The 19,207-nt window shown below is 45.1% G+C and overlaps 3 protein-coding genes across 3 annotated transcripts; 1 reads left to right on the forward strand and 2 right to left on the reverse strand.

Annotated features, from left to right (window-relative positions):
- Positions 1-334: 334 nt before the first annotated feature.
- On the forward strand, positions 335-1,814 carry LOC109771727 (transcription factor WRKY45-1). The gene is made up of 3 exons (XM_020330422.4): positions 335-844; positions 950-1,057; positions 1,149-1,814. Exons 1-3 carry the CDS (start codon positions 582-584, stop codon positions 1,591-1,593), a joined length of 816 nt encoding a protein of 271 aa, XP_020186011.1. The 5' UTR covers positions 335-581; the 3' UTR covers positions 1,594-1,814.
- A 360-nt stretch (positions 1,815-2,174) lies between these two features.
- On the reverse strand, positions 2,175-8,002 carry LOC109771712 (protein FATTY ACID EXPORT 3, chloroplastic). The gene is made up of 7 exons (XM_020330407.4): positions 7,540-8,002; positions 6,754-7,150; positions 6,396-6,566; positions 4,669-4,715; positions 4,536-4,573; positions 2,698-2,781; positions 2,175-2,544 (listed from the first exon to the last, which is right to left on the reverse strand). Exons 1-6 carry the CDS (start codon positions 7,768-7,770, stop codon positions 2,700-2,702), a joined length of 966 nt encoding a protein of 321 aa, XP_020185996.1. The 5' UTR covers positions 7,771-8,002; the 3' UTR covers positions 2,175-2,544; positions 2,698-2,699.
- A 4,113-nt stretch (positions 8,003-12,115) lies between these two features.
- LOC109771711 (tRNA-aminoacylation cofactor arc1) lies at positions 12,116-17,961 on the reverse strand. Its single transcript, XM_020330406.4, has 12 exons — positions 17,772-17,961; positions 16,439-16,519; positions 16,180-16,347; positions 15,965-16,030; positions 15,362-15,442; positions 14,816-14,932; positions 13,892-14,112; positions 13,711-13,801; positions 13,541-13,609; positions 13,009-13,100; positions 12,608-12,671; positions 12,116-12,369 (listed from the first exon to the last, which is right to left on the reverse strand). The coding sequence occupies exons 1-12, from the start codon at positions 17,847-17,849 to the stop codon at positions 12,265-12,267; spliced, it is 1,233 nt and encodes a 410-aa protein (XP_020185995.1). The 5' UTR covers positions 17,850-17,961; the 3' UTR covers positions 12,116-12,264.
- Between the last annotated feature and the right edge of the window lie 1,246 nt (positions 17,962-19,207).

The raw sequence follows: 19,207 nt of genomic DNA on the forward strand, positions 1-19,207 counted from the left end.
ATAGGGTTCCGTTTTCCCAGGAGTTGATTAGGACCACGATCGACTAGACTGGTCACGTTACCCAATCACTCGTGAGAGTGAGCTCGAGTCGCCCATGTGACGGCGTACGTACGTACCACATGCGTAGGGCAACGCGTTCCCGTAACCACTACACGTCGCCTTCGATCTCACTCGGACTCTGAGCGTATGCGTATCTCTACTAGCTTCGATCTCTCACACAGATTACAATTATCTCACCTGACACGTATAGATTATCCTTATCGCTTATCAGTTGTCTCTTGGCTCTTGACTCTCTCTTGGATCGGCTGCAAAGGGAAAAAGAGGAAGGGCTGGGCTCCGGGAGTGGACTTCAAAAGTTGTCGCGTCGCTGAGCTCAGCTTCACTTCGGCCGCTTCCATGCCAGCTTCCCCGCTGCTTCCCTTGTCCTAGGTTTCCTATAAATTGCCCACGATATGGCAAAGACCCGCCGAATTCATTCGCACTCACAAGCTCGACAACGAGAAGCCAAAAAAAGTTGGCGCACCACGTACTGTCCAGTTCTAGTGCAAAGTTCGAGCTAGCAGAGAAGACAGAGACTCGCCATGGCGCTGGCCACCCCGACGGCCGTGGTGCTGGAGCTGATGACCATGGGGCAGCAGTCCGCGGCGCACCTCCGGGACCTGCTCCGGGCGGCGTCCCCGCCTGTGCAAGCGGAGCACCAGGCTCTCGCCGCCGAGATCCTCCGCTGCTGCGACCGGGTGATCGCCGCGGTGAGCGCGGGCGCCGCCGATAAAAAGAGGAAGGCAGCGGACCCTGGCGCCACATCCTGCCATCCGCCCATGGCCGCCATGCCGTCCAAAAGAAGGTGCGAAAGTTTGATCGCTACTCGCACCGGGACGGAAGGAAGAATTCTGAATTCCTCCGCCCTTGCACGAGCGCTTGACTGACAGGTTTGCCGTCGAATTCGCAGGGTGCGTGGCGCGGAGGCGCACAGAGAGGTCCATGCCGACACGACGGCGGACGGGTTCGTGTGGAGGAAGTACGGGCAGAAGGACATCAACGGAAGCAACCACCCTAGGTACGGACAAGAAATGCCCCTGATGGTCCGGACAAACGGCAAGCCTGTCGATCAGACAGAGCAGAGCCTGACGCTATTTTGTTGCATGCAGGCTCTACTACCGCTGCGCGCTCAGCGGCGAGGGCTGCCGCGCGACCCGGCGGGTGCAGCGGTCGCAGGAGGAGCCCGCGGCGTTCGTGATCGCCTACTACGGCGAGCACACCTGCGGAGCCGCCTTGTGTCAGCAAAGGGCGGAGCCACTGCCTCCTACTGTCGTCGACTCCGGCTCAAACGCTTGGGGAGTCTTCGGTGCCGTCGACCGGAACAGGGGCTCGCCTCTGCTGCCGTCGCTCGGAGCCGAGCAAGGCGCCGTGCGCCGTCACGTCGAGGCGCCCGGTGACACGTCGCGGCGATGGTCGTCGCCGTCGTCCTCCTCATCCTACTCCTCCGAGGTGGAACTTGGTGCTTCTCCTGTCGAGGGGTTCCTCGATGGCAACTTCGACTGGGAGTGGGAGACCGTCGTCAACTCGCTCAGCTTCCGCGATCTGCTTCACTAGAGCACAGTAGATTGCACGACCTGTGCACTGTTTAGTGGACAGATCTGGAGCACATCGGCTGTCGCAGTGTGACTAATGAGTAGTGATGATGTACGGGGGTGGGTGAGAGGTTCCAGCTGCAAGAGCTTGTGATGTAGAGTTGGCTAATCAAATTGGTTGCAATACTAAGCATTTGTTCAGCAAAAGTAGTAGTTAATCAAATGGTTAAACAAATTGACAAACTCGGCAATAAGTAAATACTAACTCCGTCCTGTTTTATTGGTCCCCTAAGTATTTTGTGCCAAAATTTGACCATGGATTTAGTTGATAAAATGTTAATGCATGTCACAAAAAAAATGGTATCATTAAAAACTATATTCGAATACGAATCCAATGATATGATTTTTTACGACATGCATTAACATTTTGTCAGTTAAACTTAAATCTATGGTCAAATTTTAACACAAAATACGAATAGAACTAATAAACCAGAACGGAGGTATAGTACAGTACAATACAATCTAGCAAACATTAAGCAACAAAAGATAGCACGTGGCTGTCACTGCCAAAAATTGTTACCCTCAGGCCAAACAGCAACATACTGAGCGAGACAAACCGATTTTCGGATTTCACTGGATATTCAATGTGTTACAACTACGTTGCATAAATAAACAACATAAATGATGAACGGATTGATACATACTAGAGACCTTCAAGGGCCATTCCTTATTCTGCTTCTGGGACAGCATCTATATTACACGAGGAAAGGAACAAAGGTGAGGGGCGAGTGTGCGAGGCAAGTCTTGTGAGTCCAGGTATCACTGTATAGAGCCACTTCAGAGTTCAGACACCACAAAGTGTGCCTGAGTTGAAGGCTGATGAAAGAAGGAAACCTTAAGGCAAAGGGTCACCATCATTCTTCAGAACCCAAGTTTCCACGGTCATATGATTCATCCAAGTGTGTTGTATAACCTAGAGAAGTGTTGTGCCGTGAGATATAGAGCAATTTAGTTCAATCATTTAAGGCACATATGGTTTAGCTAGTTCAGTATCCAAGTGCATATACTTTACAAGGTACGCTGGTTTATACAAAAGCATCTTTAGGTGAAAGAAGTGAGGTGTTACCATTAGTTATCTGAACTGCTCTCGGTGCGACCATTGTGGCCACCAGTCACAATGCGATGAATGTAAAAGGTCGCCACCATTCCACTGCAGCACAAATAAAATATATATAAATATTGTCTATGTTTTTCGTGGTCGAATTCAAAATAGCCCTAGTGGCCTTTGCAAAGAGCATAAAGTGCTCTCTAAATGACGTACACAAATAGCCAACTTAATTGCTGAAAGAAAATCTCAAAAAAAAAATCAGTCCTCCTGCAAGTTCACAAAATGCTGATTTTTTTTTGACATAGGTGTCAAACTTCAAACTTCTATGTTTTAATATATTTAGATTGGGCAATCATATGTGCTGATTTGTCTAGAAAGTACTTCCATAGTTTCATAGCGTTATTAGATTTAATAAATACTCCCTCCGTTCCTAAATATAAGTCTTTTTAGAGATTCTAATATGGACTACATACGGAGCAAAACGGAGGGAGTAGAACAGAACAGAAATTATGGGTCATTGGGTTTTGGAGAGCACGTAAATGTCCAAAACGCCAAAATTGGGGAACTAGAGGAGCTCGTCCGATCCGCAGGGTGTCACATTTCTACCTAACAACGTACAGTTAAGGAATGGAACTTCACCTCTTAACAATCTTCTATGTTTTAATATATTTAGATTGGGCAATCATATGTGCTGATTTGTCTAGAAAGTACTTCCATAGTTTCATAGCATTATTAGATTTAATAAATACTCCCTCCGTTCCTAAATATAAGTCTTTTTAGAGATTTGAATAAGGACTACATACGGATGAATATAGAAGTAGTTTAGAGTGTAGATTCACTCATTTTGCTCCATATGTAGTCCATATTAGAATCTCTAAAAAGACTTATATTTAGGAACGGAGGGAGTAGAACAGAACAGAAATTATGGGTCATTGGGTTTTGGAGACCACGTAAATGTCCAAAACGTCAAAATTGGGGAACTAGAGGAGCTCGCCCACCCTCGTCCGATCCGCAGGGTGTCACTTTCTACCTAACAACATACAGTTAAGGAAAGGAACTTCACCTCTTAACACGTTTTTTAGGGGGGAACTAGAGGAAGTAGTAGAGCTACCAGACATCTTAAGACTTTTAGTCGACGGGGGGCTAGTACATGTCCAACTAGTATTATTTGACAGCAATTTGTGTCTAATGCTTGACATCAACTATGTGATAGATACTTCCACTAGTTCCATCCTTCTGTTTAAAGGAAACATTCATCACATTTGGGTTGATAATGGTGCAAGTCTTGCACTATAAGATACATCCAAAGCGTAGTAGGGAAACTCAAGGGCGAAAAAAGATGAAAATGATGTATTTAGCGGTTTAGCCTTTAGTAATCATCAGCTTCTTGACCACACCTTAAAAATATAACGCTGTAAAACTACTGAAAGGTGATACCGACAGAAGAAGGAAAAAAAGAGGATTTCTAACAGATCAATGAGAAGTGTCACCCTGTCAGGGGATTGCAGCAAAGGCAGTCAATATGGTTTTGCAAAGAGCTATGTGGTACAGTGGCAGTACAGTAAAAGTGAGAGGTGGTCTACTGCAGAGCACAGGTTGCCAGAAAGGTTTAATGCAAAATTGCAAATAGGTGAGAAAATCGTAATATCCACCAAGGAAAAACTGTATACTGTGTAGAGCCCTTGTAGCCACAGGAACAAGCCATTTTATGCAGTCTTGCAGGTATAAACGCACAACATAAACATGCAAGCAAGCAACGTAGTTCATGACAATAACTGTTTATATATCACTATATGTTTCTCTGATTCTAGACTGAAAGTATTCCTAGCAAGTACAAGGATTAAACGTGTACTGACCTGAGAAGGACTGCGAAAACATTTGGAAACCACCCATACTGCACACACACAAAATTCAATTAAATCCTGGCATTGCTTGGGGGGTGGAAGCTATCACAGTAGTAATACAATTTGAGCCAAATTAGAAACCTACCCGGAAGAAAACTGACAAGTCCTTGAAGAAGATAACGCTTGCAATAGCTGCATGCCACAAGTCAAGTATGTTGGGATTTTGCAAGTTATTAAAAGAATAACAAACCAATAACTTATCAGAGCTCAACTGATAACTTCATCTTGAGACTATTACTCAATGTGCAACTATAAATTGAGCCTCACTAGTGTTACACGGTCAATACAAGTCAATATAAATAATCAGATCTATGAATCATACAAGAAGTGCATTGCATTATCAATCTGAATAGTTGAAACCTTGGAGGCTCAACTTGAGTCTAAATTCCATCAGTAATATATGTCCAATATTTGTATGCATTATGGAACTCAACTTGAGTCTAAACTCGATGTGTGCTATGTGTGTAAACTCCCAAACAATCTCAAAATAGAAGTGGATATAGCCGGAGCACCCATAGTCATGTAAAAAAGAGAGATCAAGATCAAACAGAATCACATCCTCAAGATTAAAAAAAATAATCTGCATGCAAGACACTAGTCACTGTACAGTGTACACCACCTACTCTATGTGTTTACAACATTGTTTGACAACTTCAGAAGAAAAAAAAGTTACATGTGGATTTCTTAGAGTTTACGCTTAGTTATGTTTCATTTGGTATTTGCCTTTCAAATATATTTACATATCATTACAGAACTGAACATCAGCTCCAGTAGACAGCAAAAACAATTTTATTATAGTAAAAATGGAAAATGTCAAAATAAGTAGTGCGATCTTCTTTTTGGCATGGACCAATTATAAAAGTTAACTGTTGACGCACAAGCATCAATGATCAAGTTTGCAGAAATAACAAAAGCAATTCTTAAAATCCATTCCAAAGAAAATACAGAAATCCAGATAGTATATTTAGGGCCTGTTTGATTCACAGTATTCGCAAAATGCAGGAATAGAAAAAACGCAGGAATAGAGTACCATGCCCTCTTGTATCCTACAGGATTAGCAGACTACAGGAATTTGGATGGAAGAGTGTTTGATAGCACAGAAAAAACAAAGAAATTCTACCAAGAGGTTTGAGTGAAGGGAAAATTTCCTCCAAAATGTAGTACAAATGAATGAATCAAATGACCACCGTAGGAAAAAAAAACTAAGGATCCAAATCCTTAAAAAATCCTATGGATTTCCTTTGGATCAAAGGAGTTATAGTTGCAACAATATCATGCTGGAATACTGGATTCCTGTTTGATTTACTTTGAACTAATCTGATTGGATTTTATTGGAAGCTATCGAATTTAGATAGAGGACATGAGAAGCCTGATGAAAATATTCTTCTATTCGCATGGAGTCCAAAGCTATTTTGCAATACCCATACAATTCATAGCTGGAAACAGTCACCTATTTTCTCTCAGCAGAATTGTGATGGTGTCTGATGGTATGCATAACAAAAACTGATACATAGCACCTCACTCAACAAATTTAAATAAGCACAAAAACATAAAACTCCTAGATAGACAAAACAAACAGATCAATTGAAGAGCAATCTTCTGAACTCAATACATCACAAACAAATGTACTCCTATTTTACTTCTCTTTTCTTTCATTCTGTTTTTCTTAACTTTGCCAACATTAAAAACATGTCATATAAGTATACAGATAATATATACTGGCAGAAGTAGCTATGCCAATGCCACTTCAATCATGAAATAGGGGGAAATAACATCAAGCAAGGAAAATAATGTGAGAAGAAATGAACTAACCAGCTTGCCCTTTCAGCAGAAGACGAGGCTGACGACCGCCTGCTCTTTGCGATCTCAAACTTGAGATACCCAGAGCCAACAGTGCAAACCCAAGGACAAAACCAAAGCGAATTGCAGATGTACTTCCAGTTAGCATGAAGTTAAGGAAACCTCCTACAGTAAGAAAGGTACCTACAAGTAATACAGTTCCATTAATACTATTCAATTGCAGCCCTAACATAGCAAGGCAGCACCAAACTGCCTATATAACTGATGATCTAACAAAGCCATTTCCTGAATGAGCCACATGTTCGTCAACTTGCAGCATGAGTATTACTTAGATAACTGGAAATGCTACCAACATAATGCCTTTACATACCAAATGAAATGCCGACATGATAATCCTTATAATCTGATGGCCCATTGAGGTTGCCAACTGCATTGATTGTCTCGGTGATATCCTTGATAGAATCTGGGGAGTTCTTAGCTGCCAGCTGTAGATATTCCTGCCCCTCCTCACCAACCTCTGCAGCGATGATGGTCAGGTCCTTTTGTGCTTTATCTGCCTGGATCCTTAGCTTCTCCGAGGCCTCTAACAGCACCTCCCTCGCCCTCTTGGAGTAGACATCGTATGCCTGCGTTGTCAGGGCCTGCATTCGGATGGCCTCGGCCTTGAACTGCTTGAGCATTTCCCTCCACACTTCCTGGGCCTCCTCGGGCTCTATTTCAATCTTTTCCGTTTCCTTTTCCTTGTCATCACCCAATTCTGAACTCATCTGAATTCAGCAGACAAAATAACTCGTGAACTTAGCATAATTTGGCATCACAGTTCAGCCAAGGAATATGGTATTTAGCACACAGAAATATTGTCAAAAGACCTACACCGCTGCAAATATCTCCCATTCGGCACACGAAAAGAATATACTCGCACATTATCCTCAATGCACTCAACGAAGCGACAATTGTAAAAGCACGCAACGATTATTTCAGCCCGTGCGTCGCGCGAGTAAAATAAAATAAATAGAAATGCGGGTGAGGTGACCAACTACAACCTAGCAGATCAGATAGGCAGGGGCGGAAGGAACACGCCTCGGAAGTCAAAACAGGGCGTCACCACTGGAAACAGAAAACCAGGGCAAGGATCTCGGAGAGGGCGGGCACTCACCGGCTCCTCCCCCGCGAGGGCGGCGACGAAGCGACGAGAACGGGGGGCGGCGAGGCGAGCGCCGCCCGAGAGCGCCCGGAGCGGGGCGTCCAGTCGGGCACGGCGGTCGGGGGAGGAGCGCGCGAGGCGCAGGAATGGAGAGGAAGCGAGGGGGCGGAAGGCCGCGCGGGCGGCCGGGCTGGGCCCCGCGAGCGGGGAGGAGGCGGCGGCGTGGAGGAGAGAGGCCGCCATGGGAGACGGGCGAGGGGCTCCGCGGCTGCGGTCCTCGGGAGGTGGGGAGGGTGGCGAGGGGTAGACGAGACGGCGGAGGCGGACGGCACGAAGGAAATGGGAGCGGAGGATGGACTGGAGGAGTTTGGTGGGGTTTCTTCGGGGCTTTTGTTTAGGAGAATCGGTGGGGGACGGGAGCTCGCGTGCTGTTGTGCTTGGTTCCGTTGCGTTTGCGTGGTGCTTGACCGCTGCGGGGATTTTGCTAGAGATTCGTTTCTTTTTCCTTTTCGGCTTTCGTAAGCAGGCAGCGGGGTGCTGAAGTGAGACTGAGATCCGAGGAGACATGTCGTCCATCCTTTTTTTGCGGGGGGACATGTCGTCCATCCAATGTTCAACTAGGGTGATTGTAAATCTCACACATGGTATTGGTACATGGATTTGTGCCCAAATTTGTGTCGAATGCGAGAGCGGGTAGAGTTATCGAAGAGCTGTGTGTTTGCATCGAACGCGTTTAATCTGGAGTGTAAAGTTATCGATAGGTAACCAAACTGTAATTGACGAAACATGTACGCAGTGATACGGATCACGAGGTCGGAAGGTCTAACCGCATGTGGTAGAGATGGCCAAAACCATCCGTGGTAGGTGATCGAAAATGTCGTCAGAGTCTCGGTGGGTTCCGTCGTCAGTTATATCATGTCATTTTAATACATAGGGGGGAGCACCCGAGCAAGGGCTCCCGGAGGATGTATGAGCTATTGAGCAGATGGCGTCGACCTACCCTTGGCCTCGCCTTATAAAAGGGACGAGAGCTATGGTTTTGCAAGGGCCCTAACCGACCTCGCCACAGGAGCTTCGTGGCTTGCACGCCAAGATCATGTTTCGTCCTGAAGCCGGGCCCTGGATTGATCGCTGGGCTAGGGCTACCGCCAGACCTCCTAAGCCCCGAGGCCAACCCAATGTTAGGCTTCCCGAGCCACCCCTGATATACTGTACCGTCAACTAGCTGAACGCCGGTCTCAGATTTCTAACAAGTGGAATTTCAGATGGATTTCAAGAAAGGCCCATGTACAAGATGCTCTAGAGAAGCAAAAAAAGGACGACACAACATGAGCTTCGATCTATTGTGTGTGGCACTTAAGTTGTCGGCGAATGTGAGCGATAGAAGTCATGCACTTCTGTATAGTCTTTGAGAAGCAACCGAAAAACAGTGGCAATTTGACCAATATTAGGTGTGTATGGGAGGAGAGTACCATCATACTGCAAGATCACATGCAGCATATGAGGCGTGCAGCCACATAGAGCAGACCAATGCACAATCAAATGTGTGTTGTGGTACCGTTACCCTGGGCGGGGGTTACTTTGCCCTGAGGGCATGTTTGGTTGCCTGCATGAGGCTCGGCCTGGCTCGCGAGGGACGACAACGGGCCGATTGGTTGCCTGCTTTTACTGTTCGGCCCACATGGCACGAACCTTAAAGCACTCCTGGGCCTGGCTCCCTGGGAACGCTCGAATCGGCAGTTTCTCCAGGGCCAGGCCCGAGCGGTGCACGTGGGCGGCAGCGGCTGCACGCGCGCGGCCACGCTCGAGAAGCTGCGTTGCTTCCCGAAGCATCGGCAGTTATTAGCCTCACCGCCCCTCATCGCTCCCTCTCCCCACTCTCCCAACTGTCACCGGCGGCGGCGGATCGGAGGAGAGCAAGAAGACCACTGGACTCCATCACCGGCGAGCGGATCATCACTTGGCCCGCGCAATGGCGGTAAGCACTTCTCTCTGTTCGTCATGCACTACTTTTTCCCGTTCGATCCGGCGATAGATTCGATCCACGGCGGAGAGGGGAATGGGGAATAGAGGTAGATAAGCATGTAGAGGTAGTTCATACTAGTTCATACGAGTTCATACGAGTTCATACTACTTCGTACTAGTTCATGCAAGATCGGAATAGAGGTAGATGCGGATGCAGAAGGGGGATTGTGGGTACACAACGGACACCGGCTAACCGCGGCGGCCGTCACGGGCGTGCGGAGCGGCGGGTCGAGTGGCTGGCCTTCATCTTCTTGTTCATCGCCGTGCGGGGCGGCGGGCCGTCGTCATCATCCTCGGCGGAGTCGAGGTCGCTCTGCCAGGTACGACGGCCTGGCTCCGGCGTCCTCGCTGGCATCTACACCGGTTCTTCCTCCTCCGTAGGCTCCCCACCGATGACCGCCGGCGACACGATTGCCGTCTCCCAGTACACTGCGGCACGGCGGTCATTAGGAGCCCAGTAGTTCTTGTACTTGCACCACTTCTTCCTCTATTTAGCGTCATCGGGGACGGCCTGATTCATGGCCCAGCGAATGATGTCGACTGCCATCGCGCCCTTCGCTGGGTCAGGAATCAGCATCTTCAGCTCTGGTGCAGTGGCCCTCATGAGCACTGCATCAGGTTCCTTCTGCATGTCAGGCATGGAGCCGAAGTTCGAGCACACCTCCATGGTGTTCTCGAACTTGGTGCGGTCACCAGCCGACCACCCGAGGAAGAAGGCCCTCCAGCCAATACCCCAAGGGAAGGGGTTGGCGTTGGAGCTGGAGCTAGAGCTCATGGCGATGGAGAGGAGGAAGGTTGACAGTGAGAGAAGAGAGGGGGTGGGTAAGTAGTGGTGGGCAAGGTGAGTAAATATAGGGGCGATGAAGAGGAGGAGAAGAGTGACAGTCATGCCGTTTTAACTACATGCTCTTCAATAAGCCAATGAACTCTGTGTTGTGCCTGACTCCATGAATTGTGTGCAGATCGAGGAGAGCAATGAGATGGGCACGGAGGTGCTCCCGGCCGTTGACAACAAGGGCAAGCAGCCCCTTCATCCAATGCCCGACGAGGTTGTGCTGCCGCCCACCACCGAGGAAGAACCGAAGACGCCTGAGGCTGGCGACGACGAGCGCATGGAGGAGCCCCCCCCCCCAAACAACAAGCGCCGCAACTACGGCCACTACCATGAGGAGGATGGCCCAACTCACTTCTGCAAGGTCATCCTTGCACCGAAGCTTGAGTGCATCCCCATGCCCCTGGACTTCACCAAGCACTTCGTCGCGGTGCCGACGGAGTTCAAGCTCAGGAACAACACCGGCTGCTCCTGGAAGGTGACAGTGAAGCTGATGAACGGCAGGGTGACCCTGGATCAGGGGTGGGCCACCTACGCAGTCGTTCATCAGATCAAGATCGGCTACATGGTGACGTTCAAGCTCCTCACTCCCGACACCCTCAAGGTCATCATCTTCGACGGCGATGGCATTGAGGTCGTCAACAAGTGCGGGAAGCACGACGAAGCCTTCGCCGCCAAGGACTAGGGCCGGGGCACCTTCTTCCTAAGTACTATCGAGTCTGCTTTGAACTGTTTATGTTTATGGTTTATGCGTTGAACTGTTATGAAGTGTGGTACTGCTTATCTGAAATATGCTGTTAAGTAGTTGATGCTCTGCTTATGATGTGTGCTACATGGTTGTGCCGAAGTGTGCTGGTAACCTCACGAACTAGCCAAAGAGGTTACCACACACCAGACGTTGCATACAACCAAACACCATGCCTTGGGTTTGTCCACTAACATGCATGCAACCAAACACCAGGCAGTGTTGTTCAGCTCATGCGGGCAAGAGAGCATGCAGACAACCAAACAATTTGCAGATGGTGCATTTGAGGCTGCATTTGCATAGCCAGGCTGAGTTGAGAAAGCTATGCAATGCAGCTACTATTACTACTGCAACCAAACACGCCGTGAGTTGTTGAAGGCACACAAGACGTTGATGAAGGCAGGCTGGTTGCTTGATGACACCAAAAGAAGACATACCAAAGCAATGCATAGTGCTGGTTGCTTGGACATGGCAAAAGATTGCAACTAAACTACTTTGGAGAGACATTCAGCTTCTAGGCTAAACTTCCTATGACGGTTGCGGCCAAAACCTAGGAATCAAAGAATTGATGTATTCCCTTGTGCGAGAAGGGCAAGTTTTGATCAGATTCCAAACAATACTTTGCCACGGAGAGAGGCAAGATGCAGGTCAGGCAAAAGGAGCTCCACAAGGAAGAACTCTTGTGGCAAAAAAGAGGGGAGGAAGAACTCGATTCCCATGGCCTCATGCTAACTCTCCAGCGAAGCAAGGTATTGCTTGCTCTACAAAGATGTAACTGCTTCAGATCACTGGGTGGTCTCTAAACAGCTACAGGTAAATACTGTGGATATGCCATTGCACAGTTATAGAGCAATAATAGTTAACTGGAACCAAGGGCAAGAAAACTGAGCCACACCATTCTCAGCACACAGAACCGTGCACTTGGTTGATCACCTTTTGCGCAATAATATCATCAGGGCCATTTTTTTCCTTTTTGCGCATAGACAAAACAAAATTTGTTTTCAGATATTAAAAGTCAAGAACTGACAACTCTGTTAACATATGGTAACATTTAATATGTGCATTACGACAAAATGGTACATCTGCATGTGTCTTAGCACATCAATGTTTGAAATCAGCATGCTTAACGAGTTGCTCACTTAACATCCGCATTCGGAACTGAGGATCTACACAGACCGGCTGATGTAGTGAATGGTACCCCTCGGAACGTTGCAATTCCATTCTCGTCGGTACGGAGATGCTGGATACACATAATAAAGCAAAGTTATTTGTTAATTCATTCAATACATGCAGAATAAGTATGCAATAGCATTCATGAAGGCCTTTCTATATTTGATGGCAATATAAAGGGTAGGTTCTCCAACTAATGACAAAACTGGGTGCATTTACTCAAATCATGCTGAATGGCCAACCTTTGATCACCAAAAGGTAAAAAATAAGCGAGATAACATCAAAATTGGCCATCGATAAATGCTTACAGGTGTTATCTTGTCCAATTGTTTCTTCTTTGGGTTTAGAACATCTTCCGGCTTCCCATCAAACCTAGAAAATTTGAAAAATTGGTAAACATAAATATTTGCAACAGATGCAGATCAAATAGGAACTAAATAACTGCAAGGAGACAATTGGGCAAAATTTGACGTAAGTGTTAAAACTAAAACATTTTGTTTCGCAGGTGGCCACAAGCGCAGATATTCCTTAAAACTAAAAGACAACCCAACAGGTAGCATGACCCTTTGGTTCATCCAAATTGCACTTCCAAATATTGTTATTCGGACCAACATAGTAAAAGCTCTATAGAAGTGCACAAACACACCTTTATAAAATGGGACCCCTTATAAAATGTATAAATTCGTCATTTACAACATATGATTCTTACCCAGCAAAAGAAATGCGTTCTCCAAGCTTGGCACCTTCCGGAGGAATCAAAGGCTCCACGACTGTATGATCTTTATTTGAAGCACACAAGACCTGGTAATACGTTTAATTTAGAACATGTCGAAAACAAAATTTTATATAAACAGAACGACGTTTACAGTTTGGACTGAGGGTTGACAACATCAGAAGACAAAGACAAACACAATGGTAAGGGTTTCACATCATAAATTTATCATTGTTCCACTTCAGATACTGTAACTACATGGTAAGGGTTTTACATCATAAGTTCATTTTTCAAAATAGTTTATCATTCTCTTCCATGAGTTACAGTGATGATTTTAGAGTCTATCAGTATGAGGTCTAGTAATATGCACATGCCTAGTGAGTTAGCAGTGCACAGCAAGGCTTGCCTGGAGCTTGCATTTCACCACAGTAGTATTTTGGGGAAAGATGGCAAACAAACTACTTGCCAAAAATCAACAAGCTTTGTTTAGGGATAGAACAGAATTACAATAGGATGCAACAGAGCATACCAATCCAGCAGACATTACATCGCGCAGCTTCCCAGGCTTCACATTCGTGATCAAGACAACATGGCGATTCTTCAAAAGTAAGGGCAAATATTTATAACAGAACACAGAATCATGTATAAGAGAGAAAAATGAAGAAGTATTCAAGTTCATTGCTGCTGTTGACTACTTACAACAAGTTCATCTGGGCTGAAGAACTTCGCAAGACCACTAACAACTTGACGCACATTGCCATCTCCCAAATCTATCTCCTCCACCAGAAGACTGCAAAGATAACCAGTTGGATTGTCAGAAAGAAGACTGACAGAAAAACAGAGGACCTTTTTACAGGTGTTGGGTGGAAATTTATTGTACCTGTCAGCTGATGGATGTTTCCATGCTTTGCGAATAACTCCGACCTGTATATTCAGGATACTAACACTGCACTCAGAATCCTTTTCTGCACTTTTCTGTGGAGCTTTCTCTGCAGCTGCCTCTGTTTTGCCGGCAGTCTTCTCTTGGACTTTCTTTTTATCCCCAGAAGGTTTGTTGTTTTTGGTAGAAGTAGGATTTGCCTTATCCCCAGGAACCTTATTCTGAAAAGAATCAACACAGCAAAGAAACTCACCAGCTAATAGAAAATGACATATTGTACAAGAAATAGGTTCTGACAATGGTGTACAAAGATGAAAATCAACACCACAACAAACAACAACAACATGAAAATCAACACCGCTATGCAAAAGTTGTACTCCCTCCGATCCAAAATAAGTGTCGCAGTTTTGAAAACTGTGACACTTATTAATGGATCAGAGGGAGTACATAGCTAAACATTTTAATACTTACAGTCTTTCATGTTCTCTGGTGTACTGCACAAGTGGCTACATGAATCAGAACGAAGGGTATGTTTAGTTTCGTGCCCAAATTTGCTCAGCCAAAAATTTGGCAGCCTATGATATTCTGGGTCTTGCTTGTTTAGTTGCCAAAATATTGGCTGCCCATGAAAACTAACCTGGCCTCCTTCCCTTCATAACTTGCCAAAACTTTGGTCAACAAAGGGTCAAGTAGTCTGATAGTATGACCGGTCTTTTGGCCAGCCAATGACTGGAAAAAAATTATAGGGCATGATATAGCAATAGCATCAACCAAACATATCCTATAGTTTACCATGCATTACTAAGGCCAGAAATGCGGTAAAATGGTAAAGTTCCAGCCAAATCTTCACAGCACGATGTACCACGAGTGCCTTCTACAAATAATAATAGTCCAGAAATATCAATAACTAATGTGGATCAGTACCTCCCCTGCAGCCTTTTTGGAGTCAGCAGCTACATCTGACTTATCCGCAACCTTCTGTCCTGAAACAGCTTTCTTGGAATTTGGATCACCATCTCCTTTATCAGCTTTCTTTGGGTGCTGTCAAGTAGAATTAAGAAATGGTATGGTTATTTTTATGATTTAAACATAATCGTTTTGATAAACATTTTGAGGATAGTCTGAAAGAAACAGTGTATCAGTGATTTATCAATTCTCTGAAGTGTTTTTGCACTTTAGTAGTACTAACAACAGTATAGTATCAGTTAGATTCTACAAATGTAAACAAGCACTTATTTAGCAGATCAAGCACGAAATTGATCTTGTAACATACTCCCTCCATCTCAAAATAAGTAACTCAACTTTGTACTATGTACAAAGTACAAAGTTGAGTCACTTATTTTGGGATGGAGGGAGTAGTAATTAGCAACAGCATGCTACAGGGATAATTTCCCATACAGTTTTATATGAAAGTAAATAAATTTAGAAGGAAAATATAAAATACTTTCAGATCACCAAAAAATTACTTACAGAAGGTGCAGGTGCAGGTGGGTTGAAGATAGATTTCGTCAAGTTTATCTTTTGCAGTGTCATACCAAAATCAACAACATTCTGCATCAAGCAGTAAATTCACATGAGATGATATAAATGCCTGACAATGTGGGCATAATATTAATAACAAACTGGTATTTATTTTTAGAAGAGACTCCCACAGTCCCACCAGCATAAAGCTATGGTTACAAATGACACTAAAATAACTGCCCAGCTACAAATTACAATGTAAACCATGAGTTGGTGTCGAAAGGTGTAAAAGCTAGTTTTACGGAAGTGTGCTGGGTAAGCTTCAAATATCAGATAAAATTGATAATTGAAAACATTGCTATTTCCAAAATCTGGTCCAGTAATTTCAAATATGAGATTAAAATGACATTTTTGAATAGGCATGGTGACTGATAAGAAATGAGACGGCAAACATTGGAGATGTATTTAGTTCTGTGTTGGCAAGAAACTCAAATCTATATGGATTTGATTCTTTGATTCTAGAAGAGATGGTGTATACAGCCCACAGGAACAAGTTAATACAAAAGATAGACGCAATTATCAAAACAAAAAATCAAAAGATCCATCTCAAACCTGAATGTAGTCCATCCACCGCAATATATTTGGATATTTCTGCAACTCACTGTCACTAAGATGACACTGAAAAAAGCAATGTACAATTAGAACTTGGGGAAGTAAATGTCTGAAAAGGCATATCTATTAAGTAGTAAGACAGTGATCAAAAAAGTACATCCCAAATGAAGATCTGATGGTGTTCACGTAAATGGGTAAAGTTACAACATACATACCATGAAAACATGCACGGTTGCAAACACAATAATGTCCGCCGCTGATGGTTTGAAACCAGCTAATAGTACCGACATCTGGGACAAATGTTGATTCAAATTACCAAGTAATGCATGCTGTTCTCCATCACTTAGAACAAAATTGCTGGAGAACTCAACCCACTTCTTGACCTACCAATGAAGAAAAGGAGATTGTGTAACAGTACATAAGCAGTAGTGAACAGAATTAATGTACATTGCACATACATGCAAAAACAGTTACCTCATCCTGCGGTGAGGTCACGATATGTGAGAATAGGCTCGCAATATCATTCTCCTTGATAAGTGTACTGGATATGCTATTCTGTAATATTCAGCAGATAAATCAGCAACTGTTTCTAGCAATAAAACTCCATGCAAATAAAGCTTGATAAGAGTGAGAAGGGCAAAATTTGTTCAAAAGTAGCAAATTACGAAAGATAACACGGTAGTACGGTACATAGTACGCATCAAAGTTTGCAGATTGTGCACTACACATGTTGGTCCAGGGACCAGGGGTACCCAAAATACAAGTCATCCCTAAGTTACTCAATTAGTGCCATATCAGACCATGGCCAGCCACCAGAAGAAAAAAAAATGAGGCAAATGTTTTGAACAAGAGAATACACTACTCCATAAAAATTAAGATATATAACAGAGACTATGCCGAGGAGCAAGGGCATATGCTGCATGTGGTGAAGGCATCTTTACATCTAAGTATCTAACATATTGGAGGACTAGTGTTTCAAGCTTCATCTTTGTAACAAAATAATTGAATACAGTATGTTCTAACCATGTGCCAGATGGTAGCCACAGAATATACATCTAACTAGGCTACTCAATTCCTTATCACATTCTTGGCAATCAAACAAGCACCTTTCAGCGATTAGTATAACAACCATGAGAACAAGAATGTTCAGTTCCAACCCGATTGATAACAATTACTCCAGAACCAGAGAGAAGTACGCAGGCATATTAACCAGGATATTTAGCACGAAAGATGTATGTTAGATGTCTATAGCTCTTGCATATTAACATATGTTTGACCAAATATAGTTCTACCTCTTTATCTTACACAAAACATACTAGTAACTTGACATTCCGAACTTATTTAGACGCCTCACTTATTTAACAAATTATGTATTTCGTACCGTATTATTTTTATCAGCAAAACAATCTCGATAGCAAAACGGACCCCTAACTGGAGAATCTTCATAATATAACAGGTACTATTCAGGCCCCTAACTGATCCAGCAATTTAACTGTCGGTAACTTAGGTATCTTCACTTTCCCTAACCAAATCATGTACAAAATGGCCATACCTAAATTCCACATCGCGGCATAACAACAACATGAGATTTAAGCCACGATACTATGCAAACTTAACTATCGGTGAACTAAACATGCCCAGAGCCCCACAAATCTGCACTAAAAAATCTCAGCACGCACCTGTCAGAATGAAAATCACGCCCACATGACTAGTAAACAGCAAACACGGAACACTATCGCTCCGAGCCTCCAAAGCAACAGAAATCAGAACCCAAAGGTTTTAAGAGTGGAAGGGTGGAGGGGCTTACCGGATCGAGGTTCAGGTGCTTGCAGAGCGCGTACGACATGGCCTGCTTGCTCTGCGTGAAGTCCGCCGCCGCCGCCATTAGCAGGTCGAGCTTTTTCCACGAGCAAAGGAGGGATAGGGGAAGTGGAGAAGAGGAATGGTTTAGGGTCTAGTCATTTTGGGCCGCTGGCCCCTTTTTCTATGAGTGGTGCTGTCTCCTTTGTTAATTTGGACTGTACTGAGGCTTTCTTTTTATGGGCTTGGGATATCCTCATGGGCTGATGGCCCACGCGCGCACCGTGCATGGGTCGGAGCAGGTCGATAGCAACAGCTGGACGCTAGTTTTTTTTAGGAACATGTAGAAGTGCATGCTCTAGCCAATGCAACCAAAAAACCGATCTGAGAGAGAGGGTCGGACATTATACTCCAACACTCCCCCTCACGTCTATGCTTCTTTGGAGCTATATATGACATGGGCAGCGGAAGCGGGGGCAGGCCACAATTATTTATTGCGTTTACTGGGTTTTGAACCCTGAACCTGTTGGTTGTAAGTTTATGCACCTAACCAGTTCATCCATCAGACCGATCTAATGGAAGAGACTAGGCAGCACATTATACGTCAACACCCCCCCTCACGTGTGGCTTCCTCAGGCCTAAACGTGGACCGAAAGTGGGCTGCAATTTAATTGCGCCAGCCGGATCTTGAACTCAAGACCTCTTGGCTCCGATACCATGTAGAAGTGCATGCTCTAGCCAATGCAACCAAAAGACCGATCTGAGAGAGAGGGTCGGACATTATACTCCAACAGAACAGCTGGACACTAGTTAATTGCACCATGGTACACAAACTTGTCTCCGATACTCACTTTAGTCCACATTCTCGTAGACCCGAAAAGCGGCTACATCAACTTGTTAATCGTACCCTAAAAAAACTTGTTAATCGCGGTCAGTTTAGTACAAGAACAGCTTAGTGGATGGCAAGAGCCACCGCGTGGCAAGCTGAGTCAGCCGGTATTTTTCTAAAAAAACCCTTATGTTCTCGCATGTCACGTGGTGGTCTTCCATTGCTATATTTGCATATAGCCCCCACCCCTCGACGAGACGAAGATCACAATTCCCCTCTCCCGTGTCTCACTCTCTCTCAAACCCTAGGCCGACGATTTCTGGGTGACGGCGTTGTGTCGTCCGTCGGGCCAGCAACGACGGCTGCTCATGGCGGCTTGGGAGGCGTCGGCATCGAGCTGTCGCGGGCTAGCAACGGTGATGGTTGGCGGCAAAGAACCAGTGGTCGGGTCGGGTCAGCCCGCAATGGAGCGCACGACGATGGCGAGTGGAAGGTGGCCGCGATTGCGTATTGCGGCGACGTTGTGAAGGTAAAATTCCATTCTTGCTCAGTCACTAGCTAGTCAGTTGCATGTCTTGTCGTCTGGGTGGGATTTGAGCTTGTCATCTGCGCTG

The sequence above is a fragment of the Aegilops tauschii genome, chromosome 3 (assembly GCF_002575655.3).
Source record: "Aegilops tauschii subsp. strangulata cultivar AL8/78 chromosome 3, Aet v6.0, whole genome shotgun sequence".
Taxonomy (NCBI): domain Eukaryota; kingdom Viridiplantae; phylum Streptophyta; class Magnoliopsida; order Poales; family Poaceae; genus Aegilops; species Aegilops tauschii.